This window comes from Lepidochelys kempii, chromosome 18 (genome assembly GCF_965140265.1).
Source record: "Lepidochelys kempii isolate rLepKem1 chromosome 18, rLepKem1.hap2, whole genome shotgun sequence".
Classification (NCBI taxonomy): domain Eukaryota; kingdom Metazoa; phylum Chordata; order Testudines; family Cheloniidae; genus Lepidochelys; species Lepidochelys kempii.
In genome coordinates, this window is record NC_133273.1 from 23,844,907 (window position 1) to 23,861,743 (window position 16,837).

At 39.3% G+C, this 16,837-nt stretch overlaps 1 protein-coding gene across 18 annotated transcripts in view; it reads left to right on the forward strand.

The window, feature by feature from the left end:
• CAMTA1 (calmodulin binding transcription activator 1) overlaps window positions 1–16,837 on the forward strand; it is a 953,213-nt gene that overhangs the window by 20,978 nt on the left and 915,398 nt on the right. For all 18 annotated transcript variants that reach the window (XM_073316814.1, XM_073316813.1, XM_073316817.1 and 15 more), the window contains exon 2: window positions 15,179–15,297. In XM_073316814.1, the coding sequence (XP_073172915.1) occupies window positions 15,179–15,297 (119 nt within the window). The remainder of the gene's footprint in view (window positions 1–15,178; window positions 15,298–16,837) is intronic.

Here is a 16,837-nt window from a genome sequence, read left to right on the forward strand (position 1 = left end):
ATACTGGTGGTGGTTCGCTTGAGTTAACATTTGTGAAGTATTTTGAAGATGTAAAGTGTAGAAGTGTTGAATGTATCAGTAGCAATTTCATATTTAATAAATTGTCTGGTGTTTGATTTGCGTTTTAAATTAGAACAACAAAAAATTTTTGTTACAAAGTTTGCAACGCCAAGATATTTGATTGGAAATGAATGAAAAATATTTGCCTGAGCATTAGTCACTGCTCTTCACTATGTTTTCCTCAAACGAATATTAATCTGTCATGAGTCTGACACTATTTAATAACTGTACTGTTCTGTGTTGCTGCCATTAAAAGTTGTTATGCAATTTAAAATATTATTTTATGACTAAAAGTATTTTACATACCTTACTTTCTTCAGGTGCAACAGAGGTGCATTTCTTGGTGCTACCTTTTAGCTAGCTGTCAGCACTAGAATCCCGGTGCTACAATGCTCCTGAGAAACTAGGTATGATAACACTGAATGCTGGCAGCAGCAACCTGAGACCCAGTGATCCATGGGATAGCCCCCAACAGTAAGGGCTGATCTCAGGGGGTGCTTCATAAGTCTTCAGATAGCTCTAATAAAGGGCAGAGAAAACAGCAACTCCTCCAAATATCTTTGTGTACAGGGTGGGGGACCAGCAGAAAATAGCTTTTCCCCCCCCCTTTTTTTTACCTGAGGATGGATGCAGAGATAAAGTTTCTTGACACCTTAGATGACTGCTTCTTGGAGCAGCTAGTCCTGGAGAGGCAATTCTTGACTTAATCCTAAATGGAGCACAGGATCTTGTCCAAGAAGTGATTATAGCTGGATCTCTTGGTGTCATAAATATAAAGAGAAGGGTAAACCCCTTTGAAATCCCTCCTGGCCAGGGGAAAGCTCCTCTCACCTGTAAAGGGTTAAGAAGCTAAAGGTAACCTCACTGGCACCTGACCAAAATGACCAACGAGGAGACAAGATACTTTCAAAAGCTGGGAGGAGGGAGAGAAACAAAGGGTCTGTGGGTCTGTCTTTGTCGGGGATAGACCAGGAATGGAGTCTTAGAACTTTTAGTAAGTAATCTAGCTAGGTACATGTTAGATTATGATTTCTTTAAATGGCTGAGAAAAGAATTGTGCTGAATAGAATAACTATTTCTGTCTGTGTATCTTTTTTGTAACTTAAGGTTTTGCCTAGAGGGGTTCTCTATGTTTTTGAATCTAATTACCCTGTAAGATATCTACCATCCTGATTTTACAGGGGGGATTTCTTTATTTCTATTTACTTCTATTTTTATTAAAAGTCGTCTTGTAAGAAAACTGAATGCTTTTTCATTGTTCTCAGATCCAAGGGTTTGGGTCTGTGGTCACCTATGCAAATTGGTGAGGCTTTTTATCCAACATTTCCTAGGAAAGGGGAGGGTACAAGTGTTGGGAGGATTGTTCATTGTTCTTAAGATCCAAGGGTCTGGGTCTGTAGTCACCTAGGCAGATTGGTGAGGCTTTTTACCAAACCTTGTCCAGGAAGTGGGGTGCAAGGTTTTGGGAAGTATTTTGGGGGGAAAGACGCGTCCAAACAGCTCTTTCCCAGTAACCAGTATTAGTTTGGTGGTGGTAGCGGCCAATCCAAGGACGACGGGTGGAATATTTTGTACCTTGGGGAAGTTTTGACCTAAGCTGGTAAAGATAAGCTTAGGAGGTTTTTTCATGCAGGTCCCCACATCTGTACCCTAGAGTTCAGAGTGGGGGAGGAACCTTGACACTTGGTAATCCATAATATAATTAAATTTAACATCTCTGTGGCGGGGAAAACACCTCAGCAGCCAAACACTGTAGCATTTAATTTCAGAAAGGGGGACTACGCAAAAATGAGGAGGTTAGTTAAACAGAAATTAAAAGGTACAGCACCAAAAGTGAAATCCATGTGTGCTGCATGGAAACTTTTTAAACACACCATAATAGAGGCTCAACTTTTAATTGTATACCCCAAATTAAAAAACGGTAAGAGAACCAAAAAAGTGCCACTGTGGCTAAACAACAAAATAAAATGAGAGACAAAAAGGCATCCTTTAAAAAGTGGAAGTTAAATCCTAATGAGGAAAATAAAAAGGAGCATAAACTCTGGCAAATGACATATAAAAATATAATTAGGAAGGCCAAAAAAGAATTTGAAGAATAGCTAGCCAAAGACTGTAAAAACATTTTGCTATTACTTTTTAAGTATATCAGAAGCAGGAAGCCTGCTAAACATCCTGTGTGGCCACTGGAAGATTGAGATACTAAAGGAGCACTCAAGGACGATAATGCCATTGCGGCGAAATGAAATTAATTCTTTGCATTAGTGTTCATGGCTAAGGATGTGAGGGAATTTCCAAACCTGATCCATTCTTTTTAGGTGACAAATCTGAGGAACTGTCCCAGATTGAGGTGTCATTGAGGTTTTGGAACAAAGTGATAAACTAAACAGTAATAAGTCACCAGGACTGGATGGCTTTCACCCAAGAGATGTGAAGGAACTCAAATGTGAAATTGCAGAACTACTAACTGTAGTGTGTAACCTATCATTTAAATCGGCTTCTGTACCAAATGACTCGAGGATAGCTAATGTAATGTCAATTTTTTAAAAAGTCTCCAGCGGTGATCCTGACCATTACAGGCCAGTAAGCCTGACGTCAATACTGTGCAAACTGGTTGAAACTATAGTAAAGAACAAAATTTTCAGACACATAAATGAACATAATTTGTTGGGGGAAAGTCAACAATCAGTTCCACACATACAAAATGGGAAATGACTGCCTAATGGGAATACTGTGGAAAGGGATCTGGGCGTCCTAGCGGACCACAAGCTAAATATGAGTCAACAGTGTAACACTGTTGCCAAAAAAAAAAAGTGAATATAATTCTGGAATGATTAGCAGGAGTGTTGCAAGCAAGACACAAGAAGTAATTCTTCTGCTCTACTCCGCGCTTATTAGGCCTCAACTGTGTCCAGTTCTGGGTACCACATTTCAGGAAAGATGTGGACAAATTGGAGAAAGTCCAGAGAAGAGCAACAAAAATAATTAAAAGTCTAGAAAACATGACCTATGAGGGAAGATTGGGGGGGAAAAAAGGGTTTGTTTAGTCTGGAAAAGAGAAGACTGAGAGGGGACCCGATAACAGTTTTTAAGTACATAAAAGGTTGTTACAAGGAGGAGGGAGAAAAACTGTTGTTCTTGATACGATAGGACAAGAAGCAATGGGCTTAAATTGCAGCAAGGGAGGTTTAGGTTGGACATTAGGAAAAACTTCCCAACTGTCAGGGTGGTTAAGCACTGGAATAAATTGCCTAGGGAAGTTGTGGAATCTCCATCATTGGAGACTTTTAAGAGCAGGTTAGACAAACACCTGTCAGGGATGGTCTAGATAATACTTAGTCCTGTCATGGGTGCAGGGGACTCGACTAGATGACTTCTCAAGGTCCCTTCCAGTTCTATGATTCTGTGGTTTTTGTAAAGGGAAATCATGCCTCACCATTCTACTAGAATTCTAAGAGGGGGTCAACAAGCATGTGGACAAGGGAGATCCAGTGGATATTGTGTACTTAGATTTTCAGAAAGCTTTTGACAAGATCCCTCACAAAAGGCGTTTAAGCAGGGGTTCTCAAACTGGGAGTTGGGACCCCTCAAGAGGTCATGAGTTATTGCATGGGGGGTCATGAGCTGTCAGCCTCCACCCCAAACCGCGCTTTGCCTCAGCATTGATAATGGTGTTAAATATATAAAAAAGTGTGTTTAATTTATAAGAGGGGTCGCACTCAGAGGCTTGCTATATGAAAGTACAAAAGTTTGAGAACCACTGATCTTAAGCAAAGTAAGCTGTCATGGGATAAGAGTGAAGGTCCTCTCATGGATTGGTAACTAATTAAAAGATAGGAAACAAAGGGTAGGAATAGGTGGTCAGTTTTCAGAGAGAGAGGTAAATAGTGGTGTCCCCGAGGGGTCTGTACTGGGACAAGTCGTATTCAACGTATTCATAAAAGATCTGGAAAAAGGGGTAAACAGTGAGGTGGCAAAATTTGCAGATGATACAAAACTTCTCAAGATAGTTAAGTCCCAAGCAGACTGTGAAGAGCCACAAAAGGATCTTACAAAACTGGGTGAATGGGCAGCAAAATGGCAGATGAAATCAATGTTGATAAATGTAAAGTAGTGCACACTGGAAAACATAATCCCAATTATACATATAAAATGATGGGGTCTAAATTAGCTGTTACCACTCAAGAAAGAGATCTTGGAGTCATTATGGATAATTCTCTGAAAACATCCACTCAATGTGCAGCGGCAGTCAAAAAAGCGAACAGAGTGTTGGGAATCATTAAGAAGGAGATAAAATATATTGCCTCTATATAAATCCACGGTACACCCACATCTTGAATAGTGTGTGCAGGTGTGGTTGCCCTATCTCAAAAAAGATATACTGGACTTGGGAAAAGGTTCAGAAAAGGGCAACAAAAATGATTAGGGGTATGGAATGGCTGCTTTATGAGGAGAGATTAATAAGACTGGGACTTTTCATCCTGGAAAAAGAGGCAACTAAAGGCAGATATGATAGAGGTCTATAAAATCATGACTGGTGTGGAGAAAGTAAATAAGGAAGTGTTATTTAGTCCTCCTCATAACACAAGAACTAGGGGTCACCAAATGAAATTAATAGGCAGCAGGTTTAAAACAAACAAAAGGAAGTATTTTTTCACACAGTGCACAGTCAACATGGGGAACTCCTTGCCAGAGGATGTTGTGAAGGTCCAGACTATAACAGAGTTCAAAAAAACTTGATAAATTCATAGAGGATAGGTCCATAAAGGGGTGTTAGCCAGGATGGGCAGGGATGGTATACCTAACCTCTGTTTGCCAGAAGCTGGGAATGGGCAACGGGAGATGGATCACTTGATGGTTACCTGTTCTGTTTATTCCCTCTGGGGCACCTGGCATTGTCCACTGTTGGAAGGCAGGATACTGGGCTAGATGGATCTTTGGTCTGATCCAGTATGGCCGTTCTTTTGCTCATGTGAGAGAGAGACTAAAAATACTGGGACTATTTAGCTTGGAAAAAGAGATGACTAAAGGGGGTCATGATAGAGGACTATAAAATCATGAATGGAGTGGAGAAAGTGAATAGGGAAGTGTTATTTACTCCTTCACATAAAACAAGAACCAGGGTCACCCAATGAAATTCATAGGCAGCAGGTTTAAAACAAACAAAAGGAAGTACTACTTCATACAACACACAGTCAACATTTGGAACTTTTTGGCCTTCACAACATCCCCTGCAAAAAACTAAGTTTTTTGACAATAGGTCCATCAATGGCTATTAGCCAAGATGGTCAGGGTAGAAACCCATGCTCTGGATGCCACATAGCCTTTGACTGCCAGATGGTGGGACTAGACAACAAGGGATTGATCACTTCACACTTGCCTTTTCTGTTCATTTCACTGAGCTCATTCTCCTGGGTTGAACAGAAATATTCATTGAGTGTGGATACATACTAGAAGAAATCAAAATGTTACAGGTAGAAAAGTTAATTTTGCCTTTTATCAATAGACCATTGTGTGGAGTGATAACATTGATCATATGTGAATGGAGGTTGATCATATGTGAATGGAGGTTGCTGTAGTCTGGTGAATCTGGCACCTGTAAATTGAGTGGGTGTATCAAGCATAAAAATCCGTTTCTTCTGCAGCTTTGCCTGTAAAGACTCAGCTAGTTATTATTGAAAGGAAACTTGAGTGACGATGGTGATCTCCACAACTCTTTAAGCTTCAGTTCCCTTTGTGATACCATCATCTGTCCCAGATTCCAAATCTACTTTGTCATAATAAAGTACAAGGTTTTTTACCCTGCATACATTTGATACAGATTTTTGTCTAGCTACAGTGTATTCAGTGGACCAGTCAATAAGCACTGTAATAAATCTAGCTTTTTATATGAATTGTTGAGATCTTTTTGTCAGTTATTGGGCTAGTTGCACTTCTGATCCCTTCTGCTGTCTGTGAGTGCACCCCCGTTCAGGCCTGTAGGCAATCACCTGTTTTGGGTAGGAATAGTGTGATTTTCCCATTCGCAGACTGGGCATTGGGTGCAGTACCCTACTACTAACTGGTTACATCGGTAGATCTGACTTCAGAACCTGCAGTTCTCTTCCTCAGGAGCTATAACAAGTGGCATCCAGTGACCAAAAGGCTTTCTTAAAGCAAAGTATTGTTTGTTTAATATTAAAGCATTTCAGAGAAAAGAACTTAAAACAATAAACAGTCTATACATATTCCTGTTTTACCTAAGGCTTATTATCCACCTAGAAACTTGGGGAAGGCCCCAGCTTATTCAGACATTATTGCAGGACATGTCTCTGTGTCGGTATCAGTCTGTTTCCTCCACAGATTGACAACTGCCCTAGCTCCCTCTCTCTAGAGACCTTTTACCCATTCAGTGTCCATTACTAGGCTCCCAGGCGTGGAAAAACAATTGTGTAGTTTTGGCTGGGGCCTGGAAATAGCATCTTCACTAAGCCATTGTCTTGTAATTGTCCCCAAAGGTTTGTTGGGAGACTGCTTATTTAGAGCTATTGAGTTGCCTTTCTGTTTTTCCAACAGCTCCCGATTAAGCTAAATGGATACATTTGTACAGAAAGCCCAATGTAGCTATACAGTGACTATCTTGCTAATCAGGTTACATGTGGTAATTATTACAGATCAGAATTCCTAGATAACATAGCAGCTCCACATTGACCACATCTTTCTTAAGATATTTTGCAATTTCCTTTCCAAAAGTCTTATGTTCCATGGGTGTAAATATATTTTGAGCCCAAGTTAAGGATGTTTTCTGTAAATTATAGAGTATTTTAAAAATCTGTAAACCTGAAATGGTGTTTAGTGAATATGGTAAATTACGTTAAATGAGGTGGCAAACTATTGGATCTCGTGTTTCATCTTATGAAGAGATCTGGAAAGAGGAACTTCCTATGGACAAAGTAACGTATTCTGCTTTCATGCATTTCACAAATTAAACTGCCTAGCTGTGACAGTATTAGCTGATTTGCAACTGCATAGTTGTAACACAATATTAGAAAGAGGACATTGTCCTTTTGAAATTAAACCAAATTTTGTTGCTGCAGCAAGAAACAGGATTGTATTTTTGTACTTCAAAATGTACTTTGGGCTAGAAAATAACTCTTTGAATTACCTGGCCTGTAGCTGAAAGGCCTTGTCCCAAACTCTCCCCTTCCAGCCCCCGCTTCTTAGAGTACTAACAGGGCAAAGCTCTTAGGCATAGTTTGACTTGTGTATTTGGGGGAGCACCTCCAGTCAAGCCAATGGGGCCGTGCATGGGGGCAAATTCTGTGCTGGCCCACAGGGGTACCATTTCAGATTTTGGGGAGGGTGATCTTTAACCATGATTCCAGGAGCTAATTAGGCAACTGAAAACTAATTTTTTTTTTTAAGATAATAGCTTAGAAATTATCTGACAGGAGCATTGTGTCTAATTCCTATATCAAAAAAGAAAATTAAATAAAAGACTCATTCAGCTCTAATACTAACATGACCTGACGTCTTGTGGCAAGTCACTTAAGGGACACTGGTTAGGTTTAAAATTGTAATATATATTCTTTCTCAGATACTGTTACTAAAGTCAGAATGGACCATCGTTATCATCCTGCACGTTGCAGGCCACAGAACCTCACCCACTCGCTCGTGTGGTAGACCCTAATCTCTGGCTGAGTTACTAAAGTTCTCAAATATGGTTTAAAGACTTCAAGTTAGAGAATTTACCATTTACACTAGTTTAAACCTGCAAGTGACCCATGCCCCATGCTGCAGAGGAAGTGAAAACCCCCCAGGGTCTCTGCCAATCTGACCCGGGGGAAAATTCCTTCCTGACTCATATGGTAATCAGTTAGACCCTGAGAATGTGGGCAAGATCCACCAGTCACTCAGCTCATTCCCAGCATTTCCTGTTCTTTCCTGCCAGACCTGACTCTTCTATTTTTGGGGGGGCTTCTCTGCAACAGTGTTTTTCCCAGTTAGTTCTTAGTTCTTTACTTCCCATTTCATACTCTTAAATTGCTATGGTTTTGTACTCATTTGTTTAATGTACTAATTGTTAGTAGAATTTCAGGTTTTATATAGATTTCTTTTTTCCTAGTAAGACATTTCACGCTTAAAATGCTCTTCTATGCTGAAAAACCACACGTATTCAAACAAAAGTGATAAGCAAATTGCCTGTGCTGATTTTGCAACCAGTATCACCTTCTGATATACATTGAACTTTCACAAGTCATGATGCTAAACTGCTCAAGATAGTTAAGACCAAAGCAGACTGTGAAGAACTTCAAAAAGATCTCACAAAAACTAAGTGATTGGGCAACAAAATGGCAAGTGAAATTGAATGTGGATAAATGTAAAGTAATGTACACTGGAAAAAATAACTCCAACTATACATACAATATGTTGGTGGCTAATTTAGCTACAACTAATCAGGAGAAAGATCTTGGAGTCATCGTGGATAGTTCTCTGAAGATGTCTACGCAGTGCGCAGCGGCAGTCAAAAGAACAAACAGGATGTTACGAATCATTAAAAAAGGGATCGAGAATAAGACAGAGAATATCTTATTGCCCTTGTATAAATCCACGATACGCCCACATCTTGAATACTGCGTACAAGTGTGGTCCCCTCATCTCAAAAAAGATATACTGGCATTAGAAAAGGTTCAGAAAAGAACAACTAAAATGATTAGGGGTTTGGATCAGGTCCCATATGAGGAGAGATTAAAGAGGCTAGGGCTTTTCAGCTTGGAAAAGAGGAGACTAAGGGGGGATATGATAGAGGTATATAAAATCGTGAGTGGTGTGGAGAAAGTGAATAAGGAAAAGTTATTTACATGTTCCTATAATATAAGAACTAGGGGCCACCAAATGAAATCAATGGGCAGCAGGTTTAAAACAAATAAAAGGAAGTTCTTCATTCAGCACACAGTCAACCTGTGGGACTCCTTGCCTGAGGAGGTTGTGAAGGCAAGGACTATAACAGGGTTTAAAAGAGAACTGGATAAATTCATGGAGGTTAAATCCAGTAATGGCTATTAGCCAGGATGGGTAAGGAATGGTGTCCCTAGCCTCTGTTTGTTTGTCAGAGGGTGGAGATGGATGGCAGGAGAGAGATTACTAGATCATTACCTGTTAGCTTCATTCCCTCTGGGCCACCTGGCATTGGCCACTGTTGGCAGACAGGGTACTGGGCTGGATGGACCTTTGATCTGACCCGGTATGGCCACCCTTATGTTCTTAAAGCTTCAAGTAGGGGATATACTTCTCAGGATTTGCAGATTGAAGTAAAGTGATTTAGGAGCACAAGTCCCATTAGGTCCTTTTGAAAATCCCACCCTTATGTACCTAAATATGAGTTTAGGAAACCTAACTTTAGGCTCCTATTTTTTTTTACCATTTTGGCCTATATATATTTTTAAAACAAGTGACTAACTTTTTGTTAATGTGTAGGAAGTCTAAATAACTTTTCATTGTTAATGCTGAAGAAATTTTGTTTTGAAGTGACAAATATTTTATGTCACTAAGTTTGTAGTACAGATACAGTTTTTGTTCCTGATATGGCAAATGCTTATGCACATACTTAATTTTAAGTTAATGAATAGTCCTATTGAAGTTAATGGGACTATTCCTGTAGGTAAAGTTACATACCTGCTTAAGCATTTATAGGTTCAGGGCCTTATTTTCAGTACTTGTGCATGTGACTTTGATTATTGTTTGTCAGTTAGTATCTCAAGGGGTGGCTATACTCCATAGAATTTAGAGGGAGATATCGCAAGAAAAAGTTGGGTTTTTTTTCTTTGCTGTTATCATGGTAGGTACATGTTGTTCAGAAAAGAAACATGATCTGCTAGGGTATGTTTTCCATTGTATTTATGGGATAACAAACCACTTTAACCTTATTATAGGAGCTTACTCAGTGTGGCACAGAATGCCTTTTCCCATCAATTTCATGTTAACTTCATCACAGTTCTTGTCAAAGTTGAATGGGTGAGATTTCCATCATCTATCAGACATGAAGAATTTTTTCATTATGTGGCATCTGCTATGCTTAGAACTGCTGTCTAGCTTCTGCTACTGTGAGGCATCTTTACTTGATGTCTTAAGTGTTCTCTTTAGATCATAGGATAATAAATACTAAGGTAATAGGAGTGGATAATGCTAAAAGGTGAGCTCATTTAGCAAATGAATGTTGAGCTTAGGAGAGGGTGAGGAAGCATATACTTATCACTTAAAGTAATACACTATTTTTTGTTCTCTTCAGTGCCATTTGGTCAAACTTACCATTCAACAAGGTTAAATCTGTTTTGGAGGTCATCAAATCTGGCTGTCATCTCATGCAACAGTATTATTATTTGGATGGCTGGACCATTTTTAGGCCCTACCCTGAAATGGATTTTTCATAAGTCGTCAGTGTGGTAAAGCAGGATGGCAGCCACTTCCATGCTGCTGATTACTTTCCCCTGGTCTACACTAGGACTTTAGGTCGAATTTAGCAGCGTTAAATCGATGTAAACCTGCACCCGTCCACACGATGAAGCCCTTTTTTTCGACTTAAAGGGCTCTTAAAATCGATTTCCTTACTCCACCCCTGACAAGTGGATTAGCGCTTAAATTGGCCTTGCCGGGTCGAATTTGGGGTACTGTGTATACAATTTGATGGTATTGGCCTCCGGGAGTTATCCCAGAATGCTCCATTGTGACCGCTCTGGACAGCGCTCTCAACTCAGATGCACTGGCCAGGTAGACAGGAAAAGAACCGTGAACTTTTGAATCTCATTTCCGGAGACTGCGGGAACTGTGGGATAGCTACCCACAGTGCAACACTCCGGAAGTCGACTCTTGCCTCGGTACTGTGGAAGCACTCCGCCAAGTTAATGCACTTAATGCACTTAGAGCATTTTCTGTGGGGACACACACACTTGAATATATAAAAACGATTTCTAAAAAACCGACTTCTATAAATTCGACCTAATTTCGTAGTGTAGACATACCCTTTGAAATGGTCTGGCTGAGTGGTTTTAGGGTTGGCTTTAGCCATTTTTGGAGTTCTGAATGTGTACCTCATTAGTCGTTCTTAAACTTTATTTGGTTATTAAGTGTGCTTGTCAGAGCACCCAGTGCATATGCAATATTCAAAAAAGCAATTTTAGAGCCCGGTTTATCAAATAGATTCTAACTTTCTCTCTTACCCCATTACTGTAAAGGAAAATTAACTTTAGATCCTTTCTAATATTCCCTCAAACAAAAAAAATGTGAAAATAAGCTTTAGCTCTGCACTGTGCCTGGAGAGTCAAGGGCCTTGGTCTGGAAGTGCCCTGTCACCAAGACTCCTTTTAATTTAAATCTGGGGGGTGCATAATTGGTAGGCCTCATCTGATCTCCATTCACGAAGTATAATAGGAGGAGAAACCCTTTGTTTTTAAGTATGTGGATTTGAAGGGTTAAGATCTGAGGCCTATCAAGTATTTATACCTAGTCATTGCACAGTTCCAAAGCAGCAAGTTGTATTAGTACCCTGCCAAACTTTGCCCCTCTCAGATCGCTATTTACAGAAGTCAGTTTCACCAGAAACATTTTTTCAGTCTTGAGAGATTGGTTATTCACCAAGGAAAACTTCAAGTATTTAAAGAATTTATTCTCTCATTTTATATTTTGTAGGTTCTTAATAATTCCTATAATTTTGGCTATATCCTTTTCCAAGGAAATTGGTACAAGTGAATTTGTACAGAAAACTGCATTAAATAAGATCTCAGAAGACATAGGATAGCAAGTACTAGATCCTGGAATAATATCAGACTGGGAAAATTCTTTCCTGTTTTGGCTTTGACATTACAGCATGAACCAGTAACATCCAATTTCTTGTAGAAAAGAGCAAACCCCAAAGTGAAACCACTATTCATGCTGAGAGTTGCACTCAGATAAGTTACCCTGAAAGGGCCATAAGAGTGTTACTCTTGGAGATCAGCAGTTTATGTACATGGTTGCTAATTGCGTGAATATGACTCATTAGAGTAGATGTTTATTGTGGAGTTTATCATGAGATCTAATTAAACTCAAAAGATCCAGTGGATCTAGTTTGCTCTCTCAGTTGCACTTTGTCCTGATTGCAGGCCTAGTTGCACCCTATCTCTTTTTTGGTCTCTCTGACTGCACCCTCTCAGGTATCTGGCCTTGTGCCTTCACCTCTCTTAGAGTTGGAATTTCTCTGTTTTCCCACTCTTGCACTGGCTTCAGTACACTGTGCATTGACTGTGCTTGCTCAGCAAGGCCAACTGGGTTTGACACCTGCAGTTCTTCCCTTTGGGAGTCTATGACCAGTGTTAAGCATAATGACCAGTAGGGTTGCCAAGCCTCCAGGATTGGCCTGGAGTCTCCGGGAATTGGCATCAAAGTCCTGGCAACTATTGAAAGCAATCCAGGAGGATATTTAAATAGGATATTTAAAGAAAATGACATTACATAGTCACGGGAAGGGGGGTGGGGAGAGGAGAGAATCTCCCGGAATAGCTTCAATCAGAGTTGGCAACCCTACCAGACAGCCTTCTGCCAAAGAATTGTTTGATCTTAACAATAGGAATATAGCATAGAGAGAAAAGGATTTTAAAACTATCCACATGCATGTCTTTTACCTAAAGCTCTACCATCCTGTGATGGTCTAATTTGAGAGACACTAGTGGGTCTTGGGTGTCAGCCTGAACAGTTCCCTGGCAGCAATTAATCTCCCCTGGAAAAGAATGTCTTTTTACCCAGTCTGAGTTCTTTCGCTGTTCTCAGTTCCCAGGACTGCCCTGTGTGGCAAAACAGGTTTTGCACCTTGACTGGAGTCATGAGATAGAATCAGCTCAGGCATTGTTTGTTGACCACTCTGGATTGTTTACTGGGGGATGGCCTAGCTTGAGTCATTTTTCCCTTCCTGCTTGTTTTCCCAACAGTCCTGTTGATTTAACTCTGTATAGTTAAGGAGTAAACATCCCAATAACCTGGCCAACACACAGTAGTCATAAACTATTACAGAGCAGATCATGTCTGTCACACGCATCACTGCATATCGTATAAAATCTGCTGTGCTTGCATGAGCAGTTGATCTAACAGAAAGCATATTGTTGTACTTCACAAAAGAGAGCACAATCAAGCCCTAAAAATACTTGGGATATTCAGCTGCTAGCTTGAACCCAGGTTCTGCTTTCCAAAGTGATTTTAAAATCCTTCTAATCCTGTATTTCTCATTTTATTTGTTATTGATTACTGTAGCTATATATGTACCATAGGTTCTCAGCTGTGTTTGTTTGTATAAAACTTTGTTGGTAGGGGGGTCCAGTTAGTTGGCCCAAATTTGGTGAATGATGTTGCAACCCCATGTGCCAGTTCACAGTACCACTCATGGGGTCACAATGCTACAACAAACATGCAGGTTAGTGTTTGAGGACCTTCTGGAGAAAGTGAGTCTTGGCGGGGGAGGGGGTTTACACAAGGGCAGCATGAGTATCTTTTCAGCTATTGTATGGGGGTGGCCTCCGAGGCTGAAAACAAACAAAAATGTTGAGTGCGTGTTTGTAATTGAAAAAAGAATTGAGAACACTTATGCAAACTTTGAAAATGACTACTAACATCATTTTGGCTTCTGTGTTATGAAAATAAAATGGACTGATATTTGAAACACAAATCTTTAGTATTTTATAAATGTGTGGTCTGAAAAATTTACCATATACATATGAGCCAAAGGCTGTTGGGAAGTTGATGTTTGTTTAAAAGGTACATACAGTATATAAAAAACATACATAAAATATATACAATTATACCTATTTTGACTATTCTTACTCTATAAACCATCTAGAAGAGAAATGGGTGGGGTGAGATAGAACTAACAAAACTTGTGCCTGTTGTTGAAAATGTTAATAGTACTGGGATTTCTACTAGAGTTGCCTTGAACTCTGCTAATAAATTTGAAGACCCGACCCTTGTGGTTACCGGAGAAAGGCTAATTTTTGTCTCACCCTTTTCCCATTCTGACTAATGCACGGGGAAAGACTTTCCATCACTCTACCCCCACTACCAGCCCTCTGGGTACTCTGAGGCCAAGTTTACACTAGAACCGTTACATCAGCTGTGCTGCTATAGTGTGTCTGGTAAAGACACAGTCTGCTGATGGGAGCACATCTCCTGCTGAAGTAGCACCAATATGGACGAGCGTTTGGATCACTGTAACCTGCATCGCTCAAGGGGGTATCTTTTTCACACCCCTGAACGATGCAAGTTAAATCAACTTAAGTGGTAGTGTAGCTCTGCCCTAAGGAACTGTGTGTGCTTTCCCAAGTGGCTGAAGAATGAAACTGACCTGATTGTGGTCAGATGATCTACTTCTCTCAGATCTCCCTAGCTAGTGGAAGTTGACAAGACTGAGTTTTTACTCTGCTGCAGCTTGACAAAACTGTTTCGGTAGCTGAAGAGGTACTGGGGATGTCTGCAGATTTAGGCCAGGTATATACTAGAAGAGGTTTGCCGTTATAGCAATACTGGCAAATCCTCCCAGTATAGATGCAGTTTAAAAGTGCTTTTTTCCAGAGTATCTTATATATAAGTTCCCCGAGTGAAATAATATATACCAGCAAATATGCAGTGTAGTTGCAGCCACGTCAGTCCCAGGATATTAGAAAGACAAGGTGTTTGAGATAATATATTTTGTTGGATCAACTTATGTTGGTGAAAGAGACAAACTTTCAAGCTCTGCAGCTTGTTTCTCTCACTATACCAGCAAAAGCAGTTTTTTGCTGCTATAAAAATGTTGCCAAAAGTGATACCCCCAGCAACATTACTGTATTGGCACGATTATAATGGATACCAGGCCTTAGAAAGCTGGCATTGCTTCAGTTTATATTCAGTTGAAATTCAGAAGGTTACCTTCATGATCATAAGGGATAGATATTTAATGTTTTTAAAATTAAATCTTAAATTCTCCCAAAGTTTACTGGTTTTCCTACTGCCACTTGCCATGGAAAACTACCTGCTCCTCAGTGGCAAGTAGGCGAGTGGATTTTTCAGGTCTTGTTAATTTGATTTTATTATAACAATTTCCCCCCTCATGTTACATGCATTATATGTATTTTTTTCCTTCTAGATGATCATGGGAACAGCAATGGCAGTCATGTAAAAATCTTTTTACCTAAGAAGCTGCTTGAATGTCTACCAAAATGTTCAAGTTTACCAAAAGAGAGGCACCGCTGGAACACTAATGAGGTAGCAATTTTTTTGTCTTTTGATTGCACTTTTCTTGGTGCTTATTGGCTGTTTTCTTCAAGAAAACTCAGGAAATATTGTAGGTGAAATTGTTAATATGGAAACCCATGACCTTTGGTATCTAACAGAAGCTGACTCACTTTCTGAGAGGCTTGTGTTATTTAATGAGCTTTGAATTGTGCTTGTTTCAAAAAGACAGAATGAGCATGCTGACTAATTTGGCAGGAGTCTGTTCTGTTTGTATATGTTGCAGTGTTTCTCAAAGGCTTAGTTAAACTCTACATGTGTCTGATTTAAATATTCTTACTGTTGTCAGGACTTAATGAAGATATGGCTTTGGTACTGTACTAAACAGTATTGTTTTGAAAATGTGAAATTACTCTTAAAATGGATAATGATAGATTTCCTAGCAGTAAAACAATACTTATTCCTCCTTGCAAAATGGATTTGAGACTTAGCTAGCTTAGCAACTTCTGAGAAACCCTTGTTAAGAGTAGAGGATGCGACAAATAAGGTATTTCAGACCTGCAGCCCAGTTCTAAAAACAAAGCAGGAGGTGATTCTCTGACTGTGCCTGTGTAACTTGTTAACCAAAACAGGATTTTTGTGGTTGTTGTCAAGACAAGAAATGTACTCATTCCATTAATATTCAGTTGTTTAGGGGTACAAATTGAAACTTAAAATGCAGTCTGTGTGTAAACCATTGCCTATTGAGTCTTAGGCAGTAAGGGTGCAAGTTATATCTTAGTACCCTCCATATAGTTTTAGATCTGAATTGGTTGTTCAAATAATACCTGTGGGGGAAAAAAAACCACAAATATTTTAGTGGATACCATAATTAAAATTTGTCTATCACTGTAATCAATTATTTGTACCAGACTTCAAAAGATTTTAACTAAAAATGTACCAACAAAATGTACATGACAGCAGGTGGTCACTCAAGCACAAAACCAAAAATCTTAATTTGTAAAAACCTGGTTAGCAAAGTTGCAAACATGTTATCACTTTTTGTCTCAAATATAAATTTGATCTTGCAAATTGTAATTTATAAAATATTGTAATAAGGTTAGTTAGGTCAGGGTTTTTATTTTTTAATTGCCATCAAAAATTTCTAGAGCAGTGCTAAGTATCATGCTTTCATATGCGTTGTCTCACATGAATTGGGCTGTAATTTTGCAACTTAGTCATTACAATTTTCTTTTTTTAATTGACTTTCTTCTGTGATAGCATTTATATTTGCAACAAAGCATGAATTAGTAGCAATTCCTATGATTTTAAAAGATGCTGGTTTTCGGGAAATATTTGGGCAAGTAAAACTTTTAACGTGGCTGGAGCACTAGAACAGTATTTTATTTTGAAGAAGTTTGGTGATTTCAGAAACTTCTCTGGATGACAAAGCCATTAAAAAGTGTAAACTTTGTTTTTTCGCGTCACGTCATTCATACCAGAATATCACAAAAATCTTCACATAATGCTGTCGTTTGTGCACATACATTGTAAACTTTAATTATAATATCTCATGCAGATAGCATCTATAGTT